Raw genomic sequence first — 14,519 nt, 5'->3', positions numbered from 1 at the left:
TCTCTTTAATTTTGTCAGTGTATGGTTGCAAGACTGGGCTAGCACCAGTAAAAGTAATTCAACTTAATTCTTCAAACACTCCACGATTTTAGTTAAGTCTTGTTGGTTTCACCCCAGCCACAGCCTATTAACAGTAATCCTCTCTCATGGTAGGTGTCAGAGTTAAATGGGGTTTTTTTTAGTTTTTTTTTTTTTTTTTACTTATGCCCAGGATATAATGAAGACGGTATTTACAGTAGCTTATGCTGAGAAAGCAGACTTTCTTAAACATATTCATACACTTCATTACCATTTTAACTAGTACAGATGCTTCTGCCTTCCCTAAAGTAAAAGAGGCATAACCCTTTCCAAGGAAGAGGAGTCCATCTATTGGCCTGTATTATCTAATAATAAAAAGACAGAAATATACATTGAACAACAATAAAGTTCATTTTAAATATCTAGATTGGAAGACAATATCTAAAAAAATATTAAACATTACAGCAATCTGCCACTTGAAAAACAGACAAAAGGGTGGAAAAAGTGGAATGACCCCCCACAACACTTAATGGATTTGTGTTTTCTTCATGCAGTACAACATGGAGAAGAATAAAGCTTTTATTTTGTAAAATCTTAGCTGCACTGACAGGGACATTGGTGGGTGTGACAGCTGAAGCTTGTTGTGCTGCTTTGCGACGCAGAACATAACTGAAGCCTTCAGACTCCCAAGTATATGGACATGTAGTCTCTAATCTAATTTAACTGTTTACAAGTCAGCCCTGATTCTGGAACAGAGCGTGTTCCTTCACAGACGCAGATCTGGGTGAGTGCTGGGCTGTCTCGATACACATCCAGAGAAACGGTCAGTGCCATGTCACCCTACCTACTTCTGCTGCAGCAGTCTGGCTTTTCAACTCTACCATTCCACTAATGCCTGTGTTACTAACACGTGGCCTCCTACTCCAGCCAGCCCCTCTCTTTCTGTGTCAGCTGTTTCAGTCAGTAAACTAAATCTGTTCTGTGTTCTCCAGGCCTCTGCCTTTACATGGCTGTGGAATGATTTTATTCACCCTGTACATTAGATAGAAGTAATGATTCCACTGGTAATGTTAAGATCACTCAATTGCACTTGTGTGCATACTTACATGGTCCAGCTCTTGACACAACCTTTGTAAACCTGTCAGATATCCATACTGGGGGATCAGGCCCACAACCCTGTTGAGTTTGTGCTGATTTGTTATTATTAGGGTTCAAGTCCTGAGGAGGCAGAACCCTGCTGACTTGGTGCCACACCACATGGTGGTGCTGTAATTGCTGCTCAGAAACATAGTTTTGGAAAGGCCATCCATGTCCCTCTCACATAAAGTCAGGTTGTTTTAAAATTTGGCACACATATGAAGCTCAGTGTGCTCTCTCTCTTATGAATTTTTGCTAATTTGCATAATAAAAACAGTAAAATGATTAGACAGGAGTGTTCAAACTTTTTTGAACAGGAGCCAAATTAAATAATGGAACAATTCCCTGGGACCAGCTGCTTCTTGCATCAAACGGGTTATATACAAAAAACAAGCTAACGAACAAAAAAAATCAATGAGATCAATCAACAAACGAGAAAAATGCAACTGTTTCATCTGTTAGTGAAAATGTGGTCAACATTCCACTACTCTTGAAAGCGGCAATCCTCACTATTCACTTCTTTTTTTTTGGCTATGTCCGCTACCTAGCAGTGAATGTCTGCTTTTAAGTAACCATTCAGTTTGCTTGTTTACCCCCTGCAAACATAGTTACTCTTGCAGAGATCCTAATCGACGCATGTCTACAAACTGTATGATAATCCTTTCATTATGAAGTAAGAATGCAAAGTGATCTTGCTTGATTAACCATTATTGTGTGGTGGTTCACATATAGTATATTTTGGAAGTCAAGTCGATTAAGCCTGCCATAATAGGTCTTTGCTTAATTTGCTGGAAGCTGGAATGAGACATGAAACTTGGCACCACAACTGGAAGAAATGTCCTAATGCTTCACATCAAATTTGATCTGAACCAGCCTGATGGTGGTGCTATATTTGCCAGCTTAAATGGCAAAACTATGACAGATCATGACCCTAACAACATGAGGCCTATTGACTTGAAATTTGACACACATCTACAACTCATTTGCCTTGTCAGAGCATATAGAGAAAACAACCAGGACATTTCAGTGTAGTATAAACTGTAGCTTAAAAACTGGATAAAAAATGTCAAATTATAACAGAGTCACAGACAAGCACATACCAACACCACACATGCACACTTCCTCCAAGAGCTGACCTGGATATGTGTGCCAAATTTCAAGTTTGTAACTAACTGTGTGAGGTGCGTGGCCTTTACAAAATCTTGTTTTTAGGCATTAATTATAGCGCCACCATGTAGCCAATTGGGTTCCTGTTTCTTGTGAAATATTTGCACATCATTTCCAGTCATTGGGCTGAGTTTAATGTTTCTAGCTCAGTCCAGCTCACAGCAATTTAAGCCGTGACAGCTGATTTCAGGTAACAATAATAATAACGTGTCCAAACTCAATAGGGTTCTGACCCTTTGGAGCTTGAACCATAACAATAATAATAATAATAATAACAATAATAATAATAATAATAATGATGACATTAATATTGTTGTTGTTGTTTTGTTATTGTTGTTCTTTTTCTTTTTTTCTTTTTTTTTTAAATGAACAACTTGTCCCAAACTCAATATGGTTCTGACCCTTTGGGGCTTGAACCCCAGTAAAATCCTCTATTACTCTCTGATGAGCGCAACAGGACAGTCTGTCCAGTAATAATTTCTCTCTCTCTTATAGTGCTCTGGACGATGCTGCAGGGGCCGTGCGCAGACAGTAGTGGCCCTAGGTTCACTCCTTTGGTGGTACTGGAGCTAGCCTCAGACACTAAGGAGGAAGCCATTGCATGGCTACTGGGGAGAATAAGAGACAACCAACAGAATGGAGGTTTGGAAGGTTGATTTAATTTGTGTCCCCTGTTTGCCATTCCATTCAGTGTTATTAACCCTGTCATTTCTCCCAGGTGCTGAGCTGCTGGTGGAGCAGCTGGGCCCTGGAGTCGAGGCTCAGGAGAAGGAAAACCCCAACATGTTCTTGGTGGGGGCTACACAGCAGAGGCTGCTGTCTGGTGCTGAGGATGTAGGCCTCTTCAAGGAGTTCAAGGATGGATCCATGAGAGGCTTTACCTATGCCACCAAACACAACTTCAAAGACTTTGAAGGTAAAGTCCAGGAGGCGGCTGCATGAAGGCTGTTTGTTTCTTGGAGTATTTCTGCAGTAGAATAAATTCTTGCTTAAAGCGGCTATAATCAATATTTTTACTATAACAATGTGTCAAATGACAATGTGAAAACAAAGGGCTAGTGTGAAGGGGTCGCTCGTAGTGTAAACCTACAGAAAGTTATCAGCTGACTCTGCAGCTCCCCTTGCTATACAGAGCTTTATGGCATTGCAGATCGTTGTTTATCTGTCAGGGCCACAACTTCACTGTTCTGATTCCCCCTTATTGCTCTCATAGCGCTGTTTTTAGCAGCACATGGCAGCTCTTTTCTCAGTAAAAAAGCTATAAAAAACCATTGTAAAAAAAAAAAAGTACTAAAAAAAAGCCACTGTACACTACCTGTTCAGCAACAAACAGCAGACACAGTTAGAGACTAGCCAGTGAACATAGCCTAAACTCATAACTATTGCCACATTTACGCCCAGCACTCACACTACTTCGGCATTTTTTGAATCCCTAAAACAGAGACCTTCGAAAATGCTGCTGATCCCATTTTAGTTTGAAAAGTCAGGGGTGCTTTTTTGTGTGGTTGGGTGGAAATTGAGGCTTTTGGGAACAATGATGCAGATACCTACGTTAGCTTCCTGATTGACTGATTGTTATCAATCATGATGTGTCAAGCCAAAACATTATAGCTAGGTCTACATACTTTTTGTAACTTCAACCTTCTTGTGTGGGTACTTCTTTCCCTTTGCCATGGCTTTCTGTGTTGATGGATAATGCACCCATTATCATGTATGGAGATTGTTTTTGTTAGGGATGTACCGATTTATCAGCTGAACATTGGTATCGGCTGATATTCATCTTACTGACTGCCACTGGCCTATCAGCAAATAAGATGACATTCACCAGTAGCCATGGCTGAAGTTGTATCACATCAGTTTTGCACAGGCTACAAAGCAGGGCTCCAGAGGGCCACAAGCTTAAAGCCACAGTGTGTAGGAATTTCTCCCATCTAACGTTGAAATCATATATTGTATTCAAACAGATGGCGCACTCTAGCGCCTCACTGTTTCAAACACGTATTGCAACAACTGTAGCCGCTGTGTACCAAAAAGCTATGATAACACTGATGAAACCATGTCATCCGATACTACATGGAGTATTCATGTATTCATTCAGGCTCCTACACAGACACATGCGACGCGAGTTGACAAACCCCCTCCTCACCATGCTGGCTGTGTTTACAACGTAGGACTGTTGGGGCGGATGTAAACTGAAACAAACCAATCACGTCTTGTCCTTTGACAACTGACAAGTGGCTCAACCTCACACACCTCATCCCTCTCCTCGCATTACTGCGCCGCTAACAGCTGTTAGTGGCCAGCGGCACTACTGCCGCATAACAAAGTCCCACTCTTTGAGCATAATGCAGGATCATGTATTATGCAGCATCATGGGAGACGGAATCCTCGTCGCCAATAAAGTGCAAAAGGGAATCAAAAAGGCAGCGTGACCGGCGAATTAAAAAAACAAGGGTCAGCATTGGGGTTGCCTTTCCCAGGTGGACAGAGCTGCTGAAGGAGAAAGGTAATACAATCACAGGCCAGCGCTAACAGCGGCTAACAGCAGCTAACAGCGGTGCAGTGATGCGAGGAGAGGGATGAGACTGTTAGCGACTGGCCGCTAACAGCGGCTAACAGCCAACAGCGGCGCTGGCCTGTGATTGCATTACCATTCTCCCTCAGCAGCTCTCTCTACCTGGGAAAGGCTACCCCGATGTGGGCCTTTGTCTTTTTAATTGGCCAGTCACGCTGCCTTTTCTATTCCCTTTTGCGCTTTCTTGGCGACAAGGCTTCCGTCTCCCATGATGCTGCATATGCATGATCCTGCATTATGCTCAAAGAGTGGGACTTTGTTTCAAATTTGCCAGGGTAGTAGCGAAGCGCCTCTTGCTCCTCTCCTTCGGCTCCTCAGTCACGCAGTGCTGGCCTGGCTCTCAAAGAAAACGCAGAAGGCGGTGCTGTATGTCCCTTGCTGGCGGGTGTTATCTCAAGATGGCGAAACGTAATGGAACCCCACAGACGACTTACCCGCACAATGTACAAACAAATCCGAAATTCTCCTTTTACGAGAATAAGTCAGATTATTGGTGGAGGTAATAGTACACCAGTGATGACATATTTATGAATGCAGACATCAGTTTTTGCCAATAAACAACTGAAAATGTTACACAATGTCCCTTTAAATAAATTAGCAGGTTCAAGGAAAATATACTGACTGTTTGGAAAACGGTCTTTGTGATCTCAGTGCTGTGTGACGAGATGGTAAGTAGCTGCCGGCGTCTAATCCTCACTGGGAAAACATTTTTGGGACCACTTCCACTTTAGTATTCAGGCTGAAAGGATGCAGTAAATTCACTATAGTCACGTCAGAGGATGTAACCTATTGTTTCCCTGACAATGCTATATTGTAAACAACGAATCTGAATTAAAATTGGCAGGAGGACAGTTAGTTAGCATTAGCTCTGCGCAGCCGCTGGGCGCAAATAACAGAAGAATGAAACCTTTGTTGCTCCAAAGAGGAAATTGCTTTGCACAATTGAGGGTAAATGAGTATCAAAAAACATCAACAACAGCAACACATAACATATAAACAAATATCATTAAAAAAAACATCAGGAATCAATCATCATAAAAAAAGCATTAGCATTGGGAGATTGATAAAGGTTCAACCCCCCTACCCCCAGGCTCATTAAGTTCAAGAAGTGCCGGTTCCATAAGTATCCTCAGTTGTAACAGTACTAGACAGACAAGGCACACACAACTTACTATATGAATATACACATGGAGATAAGTTCAGTAGAGCTGAAATCATTATCTGATTAACCGATTAGCTGATCAACAGAAATTTAATTGGGTCCTATTTTAATAAGAAAAGGCAGCAGAGGAGACACCCGCACACCAATGTCACTGGGCTAGAAAGCCACAAAAAGGTCCACAGGCTGAGATCATTGCAAAAAATGGTCTATTTAAGACACTTGTGCACAAAAAGGTGCTCAAAGTGCAAAAAAAGGATAAAGAAAGAGTAAAAACAGCAGCAAACGTTTCAGTCCTTGAATATCATCAGTGCTACTGACATGACTGTTTCAAAGAACAGATAGAGACACAGACAGCTGGTGCCAAAAATTAGATGAGATCAACTGTGGACCAAAAGCATGTCTACCAAACCACAATGACCTGTCATATGAGTACTACACTATTCACAACATCTTCAAACACCAATATATAATAGCAGGACATAATAATATACAAATGTACAAAAACACAACCATACACAGAAAGACAGAAAAGAAAGGGAAAAATATGACAAAGCATTTCCCACCAGGCCATGCTGGTACATGCAAATGCCTTTAAAGAAAGAAGACATATGTAGTGTTTCATTTAGGCCTGGCAGCTCTTCAGTTTTGAGAAGAGAGATCCATCTACTTTCACACTGAGTAAATTTTGTTCCCAGATCTGAATGTCTGCAGATGAACTACATCAGTGCCACAGAAAGTGCAGTGGCTGGATATTTGGCCTCCTGGAAGTGTTTAGTTACAGGACATTTTGGATCAGCTCTGTGAATAGAGCTTCTATGCTTGTTGATTCTGGTCCTGAGTTTGCATCTGGGTTTGCCAATATATTGCAGACCACAGGGACATTAAAGAAGGTAAATGACATTAGTGGAACAACTAATGAATTTCTAAATCTTGTTTTTTGTTTTTTGTTTTTTTTTGGTGATATGACTAACAAAAGTATTGTCTGTCTTGTTGTTTCGGCAGGAGGTGCAATGATGGATGGCCCAATGGGCTTCATTTCCATGGTGTCTTGCCAAAACAAACCAAAAAAAAAAGAGTCATATCACCAAAAAAGCAACATGATAGTCAAGGACTGAAACGTTTGCTGCTGTTTTTACTTAGTCTTTATCATATTTTGCACTTTGAGTACCTTTTTTGTGCACAGATGGCCTAAATAAATAGACTGTTTTTGCAGTGATCTCAGCCTGTAGACATGGTGGCTTCCTAGCCCAGTTACATTGTTGTGTGGTTGTCTCCTCTGCAGTATTTTCTAGTTTGTTTATTGCACTGATGCACTAAAGGCAAACTTTTTTGTTGCCCCAAGTAGGTGCAGTTTCACAGCAGCCCTAAAACTATTTTGATAATCCATTAATTGTTACGTTATTTTCTAGCAATAATTTGCTGCTTTTCTCTGTTTTAAAATACTGTTTTTAGAAATAATGATTAATTGATTAGTGGTGAATAACCTGCAGATAAATCAATAATGCAAAGTAGAGTGAAAAGTAGTTAAGGTAAAGGTAATGAGTGCGGTTTGAACAGCTGTATTAGAACCAGCATTTAGGTGATTTCCAATCATCACAACTCCTCTTGCAAGGTGCTCTAAAATCAAAAGAGCTGGAAAATGAATTGTACTGTCAGAACAGACTGCAGTCATTGTAGCTGACACACTGCAGTTTGAAATCTCTGACCTCACCGTCACATTCTCTGAGATGTTTAACGTGCCTCTTCTGTGAATGTCACAGTGCTGTTTGTCACTGATCTGCTCTGTCTCTCCAGGGGACGGGGACTCCTTCCTCAGCATGGCTGAGTGTCAGTACATTATTAAACATGAGCTAGACACATTACGGGCCAAAGATGAGACTCATGTACCAGGACACCCCCAGGCCAAGCTCTACCCTGGGAAATCTATCAGTGAGTGTCCATCTACCTCTCATTCTCTCACTTTGAAATTCAGATAGGCTTCAGGTATTTAACACACCGGATTAAACAGAGGAAGAGAAGCAATTTCTGAATTGCTTTCCCAGAAATTTTACTGTATTATGGTTTATACAGTATGGATATGTCAGCATAAAGCTGTGCAATATGAGTATTGTGGCAGTTGAATTAGTGCACCAATTATTGCACATTAAAAAAAGTATTAATAATTATACCATAAGTCGTTATTGCACAGTAGAATCATAATAGATAATTATGAATTATAAATGCAGATTTAATAAAAGCAACCAAACTGCATGAAATTAATGAACAGGTTCCATAAACTGTCAGAAGTGAATTGTGAATATGAGCATAATATGAATTAATATGAAGTGTGTAAGCTCGTAAAAGTAGATTTTTTTATTTCTGTAAAATAATCAAGACCTGTTTTTACCCCACCCCTTAAAAAATTGAAATTAACAAACATTAAGAACCAGAATTAATAAACAGGACTGCTAACAGAATAATTAAAATCTAAACAATACCCAACCCTAGTTCCTTGTAGGAGTTTAATGTTGCCTCAGAGGCACTGCTGAATGCAGTCTGTCTCTGTGCCTCCCTTTCCGTCTTTGTCTCTCTCACACTCTCTGTGGCAACAGTATGGAAACAATAAATATGCAAATGCAGTGAAATACTCCAAAGTGAGATAAGGAAGCAATGAACTTGCAGTGGAGATAGGATGCCTCTATTCAGCGCCTTTATTTGATGAATTGTGTTAAAGCAGAATGTAATCAGTTTGACAAATGATGCACTCAAGAAATGGCAGATGAAATGATAGAGCTTTCATGTACTTGTATATAGTCACTATGTATTAGACAATAGAAATGATTGCCATAGACAGTGCACTGTGTAGAGTGGGCTGCCTCACAGCTATTGTTTGCCTGCCCTTGTTTTACAGACTGAAGCTGGATGGTGTTTTTGGTTGAGAAAGTGAGTTCAGACAAACAAAAGTCAGGAATAAAAATGCAACAAGGCTTTTTTTGTTGTTACTCAAAAGTCAGTGAAACGTCTTCTGAATAATTTAAACTTTGAGCAAATAAAGCTTCACCCAGCTACCTATACACAACATTTTCATCCATCATGAAGTGAGTTGGTGGCATAAAAATATCATGAAAAATTATTTACATCTTAGTTCGCAGACTGCAGTCCAAGGGGATTCTGATCCAAGTTTTTCCTCTCCACGACAAGGAGGAACTGAAGAGGCTGTCTTTTTCTTGGTACAAAAAGGTGAAGTTGGCCTATCAGCCTCTTGGTAAGTAGAAGTACCAATTATCTCTCATCATCTTTCCTGTGAAAATCTTATGAAATAAGCACACATAATCACGTTGTTAATAGATGTAGAGAGGGAAACTCCTCAAAAGAGGCGCAGTTGTATACCTTTCACTGCTACTGTACATGACAATTACTACATGGTGATTGCTACATGATGCTCATTTTGCCTTCCAGCTCAGTTGTTCTCAGTCTTTATAAATGTGTTTTTACTCTTTTATTATTAACATGTAATTATTTTCCTCTCTCATGTTTGTGATTGACTTGCACATTCTCATGTTTTTAGCTACTACTTTCTTCCCCATTCTTTATCCCCAGATGACATCAGACACTACTATGGTGAGGGTCAGGCCCTCTACTTTGGCTTCCTGGAGTACTTTACCTTTGCCCTGGTACCTATGGCTCTCATTGGAGTGCCTTACTATCTGTTTGACTGGGAGGACTACGACAAATATGTCATCTTTGCTGGGTTCAATTTGGTCTGGTGCACTGTTATCTTGGAGGTATGGACAGTGATTGTATCTACATTTGAGCCACAGTCACTCGGTCACCTGAAGTGGAATTACAGTCCAAAGGGCAGTGTCCACCAAAGCGTTTTTCCTGAGGCCAGCGTATTTTTTTAAATACTTACACAGTGCTGCAAACACCGGCAGCACGATGAGGCACTGGGCATGAATTCTGCACTGAGGGCTGACAGTTGGACTTTTTTTTTTTCTGCGCACATCGCTGTCAGCCATTCGGTCACATTTGAGGAGGGACATATACTGTGAAGACAAACCATCACATCTCACATGTACAAGTGCTGAACAACAACAATGGAGGCAAAATTTGCGAAAATGTATATATAGCTATATATATATTAGCTACATCATACAACTAAATCCTCTCTCCCTGATGCTTCAGCCTTCACCTTATCCAAAGCAAATGCTCTGCCTTGTGCCGACATGTTTACTTCCACAGATATTCCATATCATAGTAACCAGACGCAACCAAAGTGTCTTAGCTAAAAAGATGCTGCACCTCCAAAATGCTCTCAGGCGCTCCCAGCAGGGTGTTTCCTGAGGAGCGCCTGGCGTTCTCAGCTGGAAGAAAATGCCTTGGTGGACACAGGGCCCAAGGCACTATTAAAGAAATGGAAGAAATGAATAAAGTGATAATGACAAGAGTATAATACACTATAGCTTGAATTAATGACAGTCTAGTGAAAGCTGACTAACAGATGAGCTAAACCTTTTCCTTCACCAGTTTTGGAAGCGTTGCAGTGCCTCACTAGCCTACCGCTGGGGCACACTGAGCAGGAAAAGGGCCTTTGAAGAACCTCGGCCAGGTTTCCATGGCGTCCTCGGGTTCAACCCTGTAACTGGCCGTGAGGAGCCTCTCTACCCCAATGTCAAAAGGCAACTGCGTATCTACCTTGTGTCCCTGCCCTTTGTCCTGTTCTGCCTTTACCTGTCCCTCACCATCATGATGATCTACTTTCTAATGGAGGGGTGGGCGCTGTCAGTCCATGATGAGGACCCCACATTCTGGACAGGAATACTGTTGTACATCCCCAGTATTATCTATGCTGTGGTCATAGAGATTATGAACCTCATCTATAGATATGCTGCCGAGTTCCTCACCGAGTGGGGTGAGTAGTGGTGATGAGTGGTTTTATGTACAATACACATACATGCACTAAATCTATTGTTTTTTTTAGGAAGAGTCTTAGTATAGAAACAATAACTAGAAAATGTATTTCTTACAGAAAATGTGTGTGAATGCTGACAGCTAAAATGATTTCAGAAGCATTTCTGAAAATGCAGAAATAAAATGAAGTGTCTGCAAGATATGAAAGAACTGACAGCTGATCTGCATTACCTAAAACAAAAAGCTAAGAGCTAAAATATAGTGTGAGAAAAGCTAAAAACTGAAAACACTGAAAGAAGATATGCTCTGTATTTTTAAAAGCATTAAAAATAAAAAAAAATGAAATTGAAAGGTTCCTCCAACTATGCAGAAGTAATAGTAGGCTATAATAATAAACTTTATTTATATAGCACCTTTCAAAACACAGTTACAAAGTGCTGTACAATAAAACTAAACACAATTAAAACACAACAGGAATGAAACAAATAACATGTCATAAAATGTCAACTAGTAAAAGATAAAATAAGGCCAAAGTTAAATTCAAGATAATGAAAGGTCATTAAAGTCAGTAAGATCACAATAACATAGACAGACAGCTCAGATAAAGTCAGGATATGCTTTCCAAAAGAAGTATGTTTTTAGGAGAGACGAAGCCAATGACTCAGGCAGCCTTACATCCTCAGGCAGGTGATTCAGGAGCCTCGGGGCCCTGGGGGCAAGAGAAGAGCCTTATAAGTAAATAATAAGTTTTTAAAATCAATCCTAAAACAAACAGGGAGCCAATAGCCCCTTATACACTGTCAGGTTTTCCACGAATGTTGGGCCGTTTTGCCAGCAAGCTGCGAGCATTTAGACACACAGAGCCGGATTGGCGAGTTGATCCGAGGTGCCCAATTTTCCTCCTGGTAGGGTACTCATATTGGCAGAACCCTTTTAGTTTAAAAAGACTGAGGCGGGCTTCTGCAATGGGAGGGGCTGTTGATGACGCCGCACGTGCGAACCACTGGCGGTGGATAAACAGGAAACAGCTGATAGCAGGAATTAGCAAGCAGCTAGTAGCAAGAGGGAAAAGCAAACCTAACAGACACTGTAAAGATGAGCAACTGGGGAGACAAGGAATTGCGCGCCCTCCTTACCCTCACAAAGGAAGAGTCCATTAACCGTCAGATGACGGGAACGGTGAGGAACGGGCAGGCCTACTTACGAGAGAATTGCCGAAGGACTGACCAGCCGCGGCTTCCCTCCCACGTCACTGTTTACGTCACACACTGAGCAACACGTTTTATTTGCTCACGCCCCCCATTGCACCGAAAAAGGCGCATTCTCTATAATCAAAAGTATGTAGGTGGCATTTTGCCGCACTCCCCAATTTTGTTTTTATACTGCCAATTCCTGTTTTAAAAGGGCTAATGTTAAGCGGCTAAAACTGGTGTGATGTGGTCGTGCTTCTTGGTTTTGGTTAAGAGCCTTGCGGCTGAGGTCTGTACAATCTGAAGTCGTTGAAAGGTTTTTTGAATAAGACATGAATAAAGGCTGTTGCAAAAATCAAGACATGAAGAGATAAGAGCATGTATTACAGTTTCTGTATCTCTAAGAGTTAAAATAGATTTTATTCTAGCAATGTTTCTGAGGTGATAAAAGCATGATTGGACAAGTTTAGTGACATGTTATTCAAAACATAAATTACTATCAAATATGACACCAAGATTTTTTGCAACAGGCATTATGTGTTGTGACAGGTGACCAATAGATGGCAGTATTTGTTTTGTGATATGCTGTGACCCAATTACAAGAATTTCTATTTTATTAGCATTGAGCTGAAGAAAATTTAGCAACATCCAATTTTTTATATCACAGCATGCTGAGGTCAGTGGGTTTAACAGGGAGGTACAGCTGAGTGTCATTTGCATAACAGTGGAAAGAAACACCATGTCAACGGATGACATCACCCAAGGGGAGCATGTATAATTAAAAAAGAATAGGACCAAGGATTGACCCCTGAGGCACACCGTACTTAATATGGGACATTGATGACATGACATTATGAATGGACACACAAAACTTCCTGTCTGACAAGAAGGGCTGTCTCAGTGCTGTGATGTTAGCGGAAAGATTGAAACTTGTCAAAAATGCAGTTATTGTGCACAGCAGCAAGCAGCTGCTTTGATACAATTTTTTCAAAAATCTTAGAAATGAAAGGCAGTTTAGAGATTAGAGATTTAGCGATAGTTTTCTGAGATGGTGTGATCCAGCCCAGGTTTTTTAAGGACTGGTTGGACGCAAGCAGTCTTAAAGTAATCTGGGACACAACCAGTAGACAGTGAACTTTTAACAATGGAAAGCAAATGGGGCCCAATACAATCAGTCACTTCAAATAAAAAAAATGTTGGAATTATGTCAAGGGGGTGGTCGAGACTTTCATGTGTGACATGGTTTCTAGGAGCTCTGGCAGAGTAAAAGGGGATTTATGTGAGGTTCGGCTTGAAAAGCAGTGGTGTGAATATTGGCATAGAGCGGCGAGCCTTGGGACAGGACGAGGCAGTGGCTGTGAGCTTTGGGACCCATGGGGTGGCAGGGGAGGTGAAAGAGGAGGCCGGGAAACCGCAGTCAGAGGAGGGAAGTCATGAAGGTCAAGGATGTCATATTTATTCTGGAGCTGGATGTTATTGTGAGGGGGAACATGAGGAGGGTGCCTGCCTTTCCCAGAGCGAGCATTAACCAGAGACCAGGGTTCTTGATAAGATAAGATAAGATAAGATAAGATAAGATAAGATACTCCTTTATTGATCCCACAATTGAGAAATTCTGGTGTTACAGCAGTCAAGCAGAGTCAGATTAAAGATTTCAATATTTAAAAACTTAAAAACTAGGCATGCAAAAAATACGAGACACAGTGATAAATAATAATAATAATAATAATAATAATAATAATAATAATGAGAAGTGGATAATAATGTACAGTGAATAAAAATTAGCAACTAGCAGTGGATTAAAGAGAGCATATCTAGTCTAAGTGATTGTATGTGCAAAAAACAACAACAAGGGGGACAGTAATGCTTATGATGGTGTTTATAAAGTGTCCATAAAGTGTCCATATTGTCCCTAAAGTGTCCATGGTGCAGTTTATTGTGAGCAGTGCTGGTTGTGTAGTCTGACAGCAGCAGGCAGGAAGGATCTGCGATAGCGTTCCTTCATACAGTTTTGGTGAATCAGTCTATCGCTGAAGGAGCTCTCCAGAGCTTTTATCTCCTCCTGCAGAGGGTGGGAGTCATTAGTCCTCAGAGATGACAGCTTGGCTGTCGTCCTCCTTTCTCCCACCACCTGCACAGAGTCCAGAGAGCATCCCAGGACAGAGCTGGCCCTCTTGATCAGCTTGTCCAGTTTCTTCCTATCTGCAGCTGAGACGCTGCTGCCCCAGTAGACCACTCCGTAAAAGATGGCTGATGCCACCACAGTGTCAAAGAAGGTCTTCAGGAGCGCCCCCTGCACTCCAAAAGACCTGAGCTGCCTCAGCAGGTAGAGTCTGCTTTGGCCTTTCCTGTACAGTGCTGTTATGTGATCAGTCCAGTC

At 41.1% G+C, this 14,519-nt stretch overlaps 1 protein-coding gene across 3 annotated transcripts in view; it reads left to right on the top strand.

Moving 5' to 3' along the window:
* The window catches only part of ano10a (anoctamin 10a), a 101,583-nt gene that overhangs the window by 3,091 nt on the left and 83,973 nt on the right, over positions 1–14,519 (top strand). The window contains exons 2-8 of one of the 3 annotated variants that reach the window (XM_033638262.2): positions 791–841; positions 2,818–2,964; positions 3,041–3,238; positions 7,854–7,988; positions 9,184–9,303; positions 9,639–9,823; positions 10,566–10,950. In XM_033638262.2, the coding sequence (XP_033494153.1) occupies positions 2,829–2,964; positions 3,041–3,238; positions 7,854–7,988; positions 9,184–9,303; positions 9,639–9,823; positions 10,566–10,950 (1,159 nt within the window). In that variant the 5' untranslated portion in view covers positions 791–841; positions 2,818–2,828. Of the gene's footprint in view, positions 1–178; positions 842–2,817; positions 2,965–3,040; positions 3,239–7,853; positions 7,989–9,183; positions 9,304–9,638; positions 9,824–10,565; positions 10,951–14,519 lie in introns of those variants that run through there. The other 2 variants (XM_033638264.2, XM_033638263.2) reach the window with 2 other exon arrangements.

This window comes from Epinephelus lanceolatus, chromosome 10, assembly GCF_041903045.1.
Source record: "Epinephelus lanceolatus isolate andai-2023 chromosome 10, ASM4190304v1, whole genome shotgun sequence".
Lineage (NCBI taxonomy): Eukaryota > Metazoa > Chordata > Actinopteri > Perciformes > Serranidae > Epinephelus > Epinephelus lanceolatus.
The sequence above is the reverse complement of the archived record's forward strand: the minus strand, read 5'-3'. Positions and strand labels throughout refer to the sequence as shown.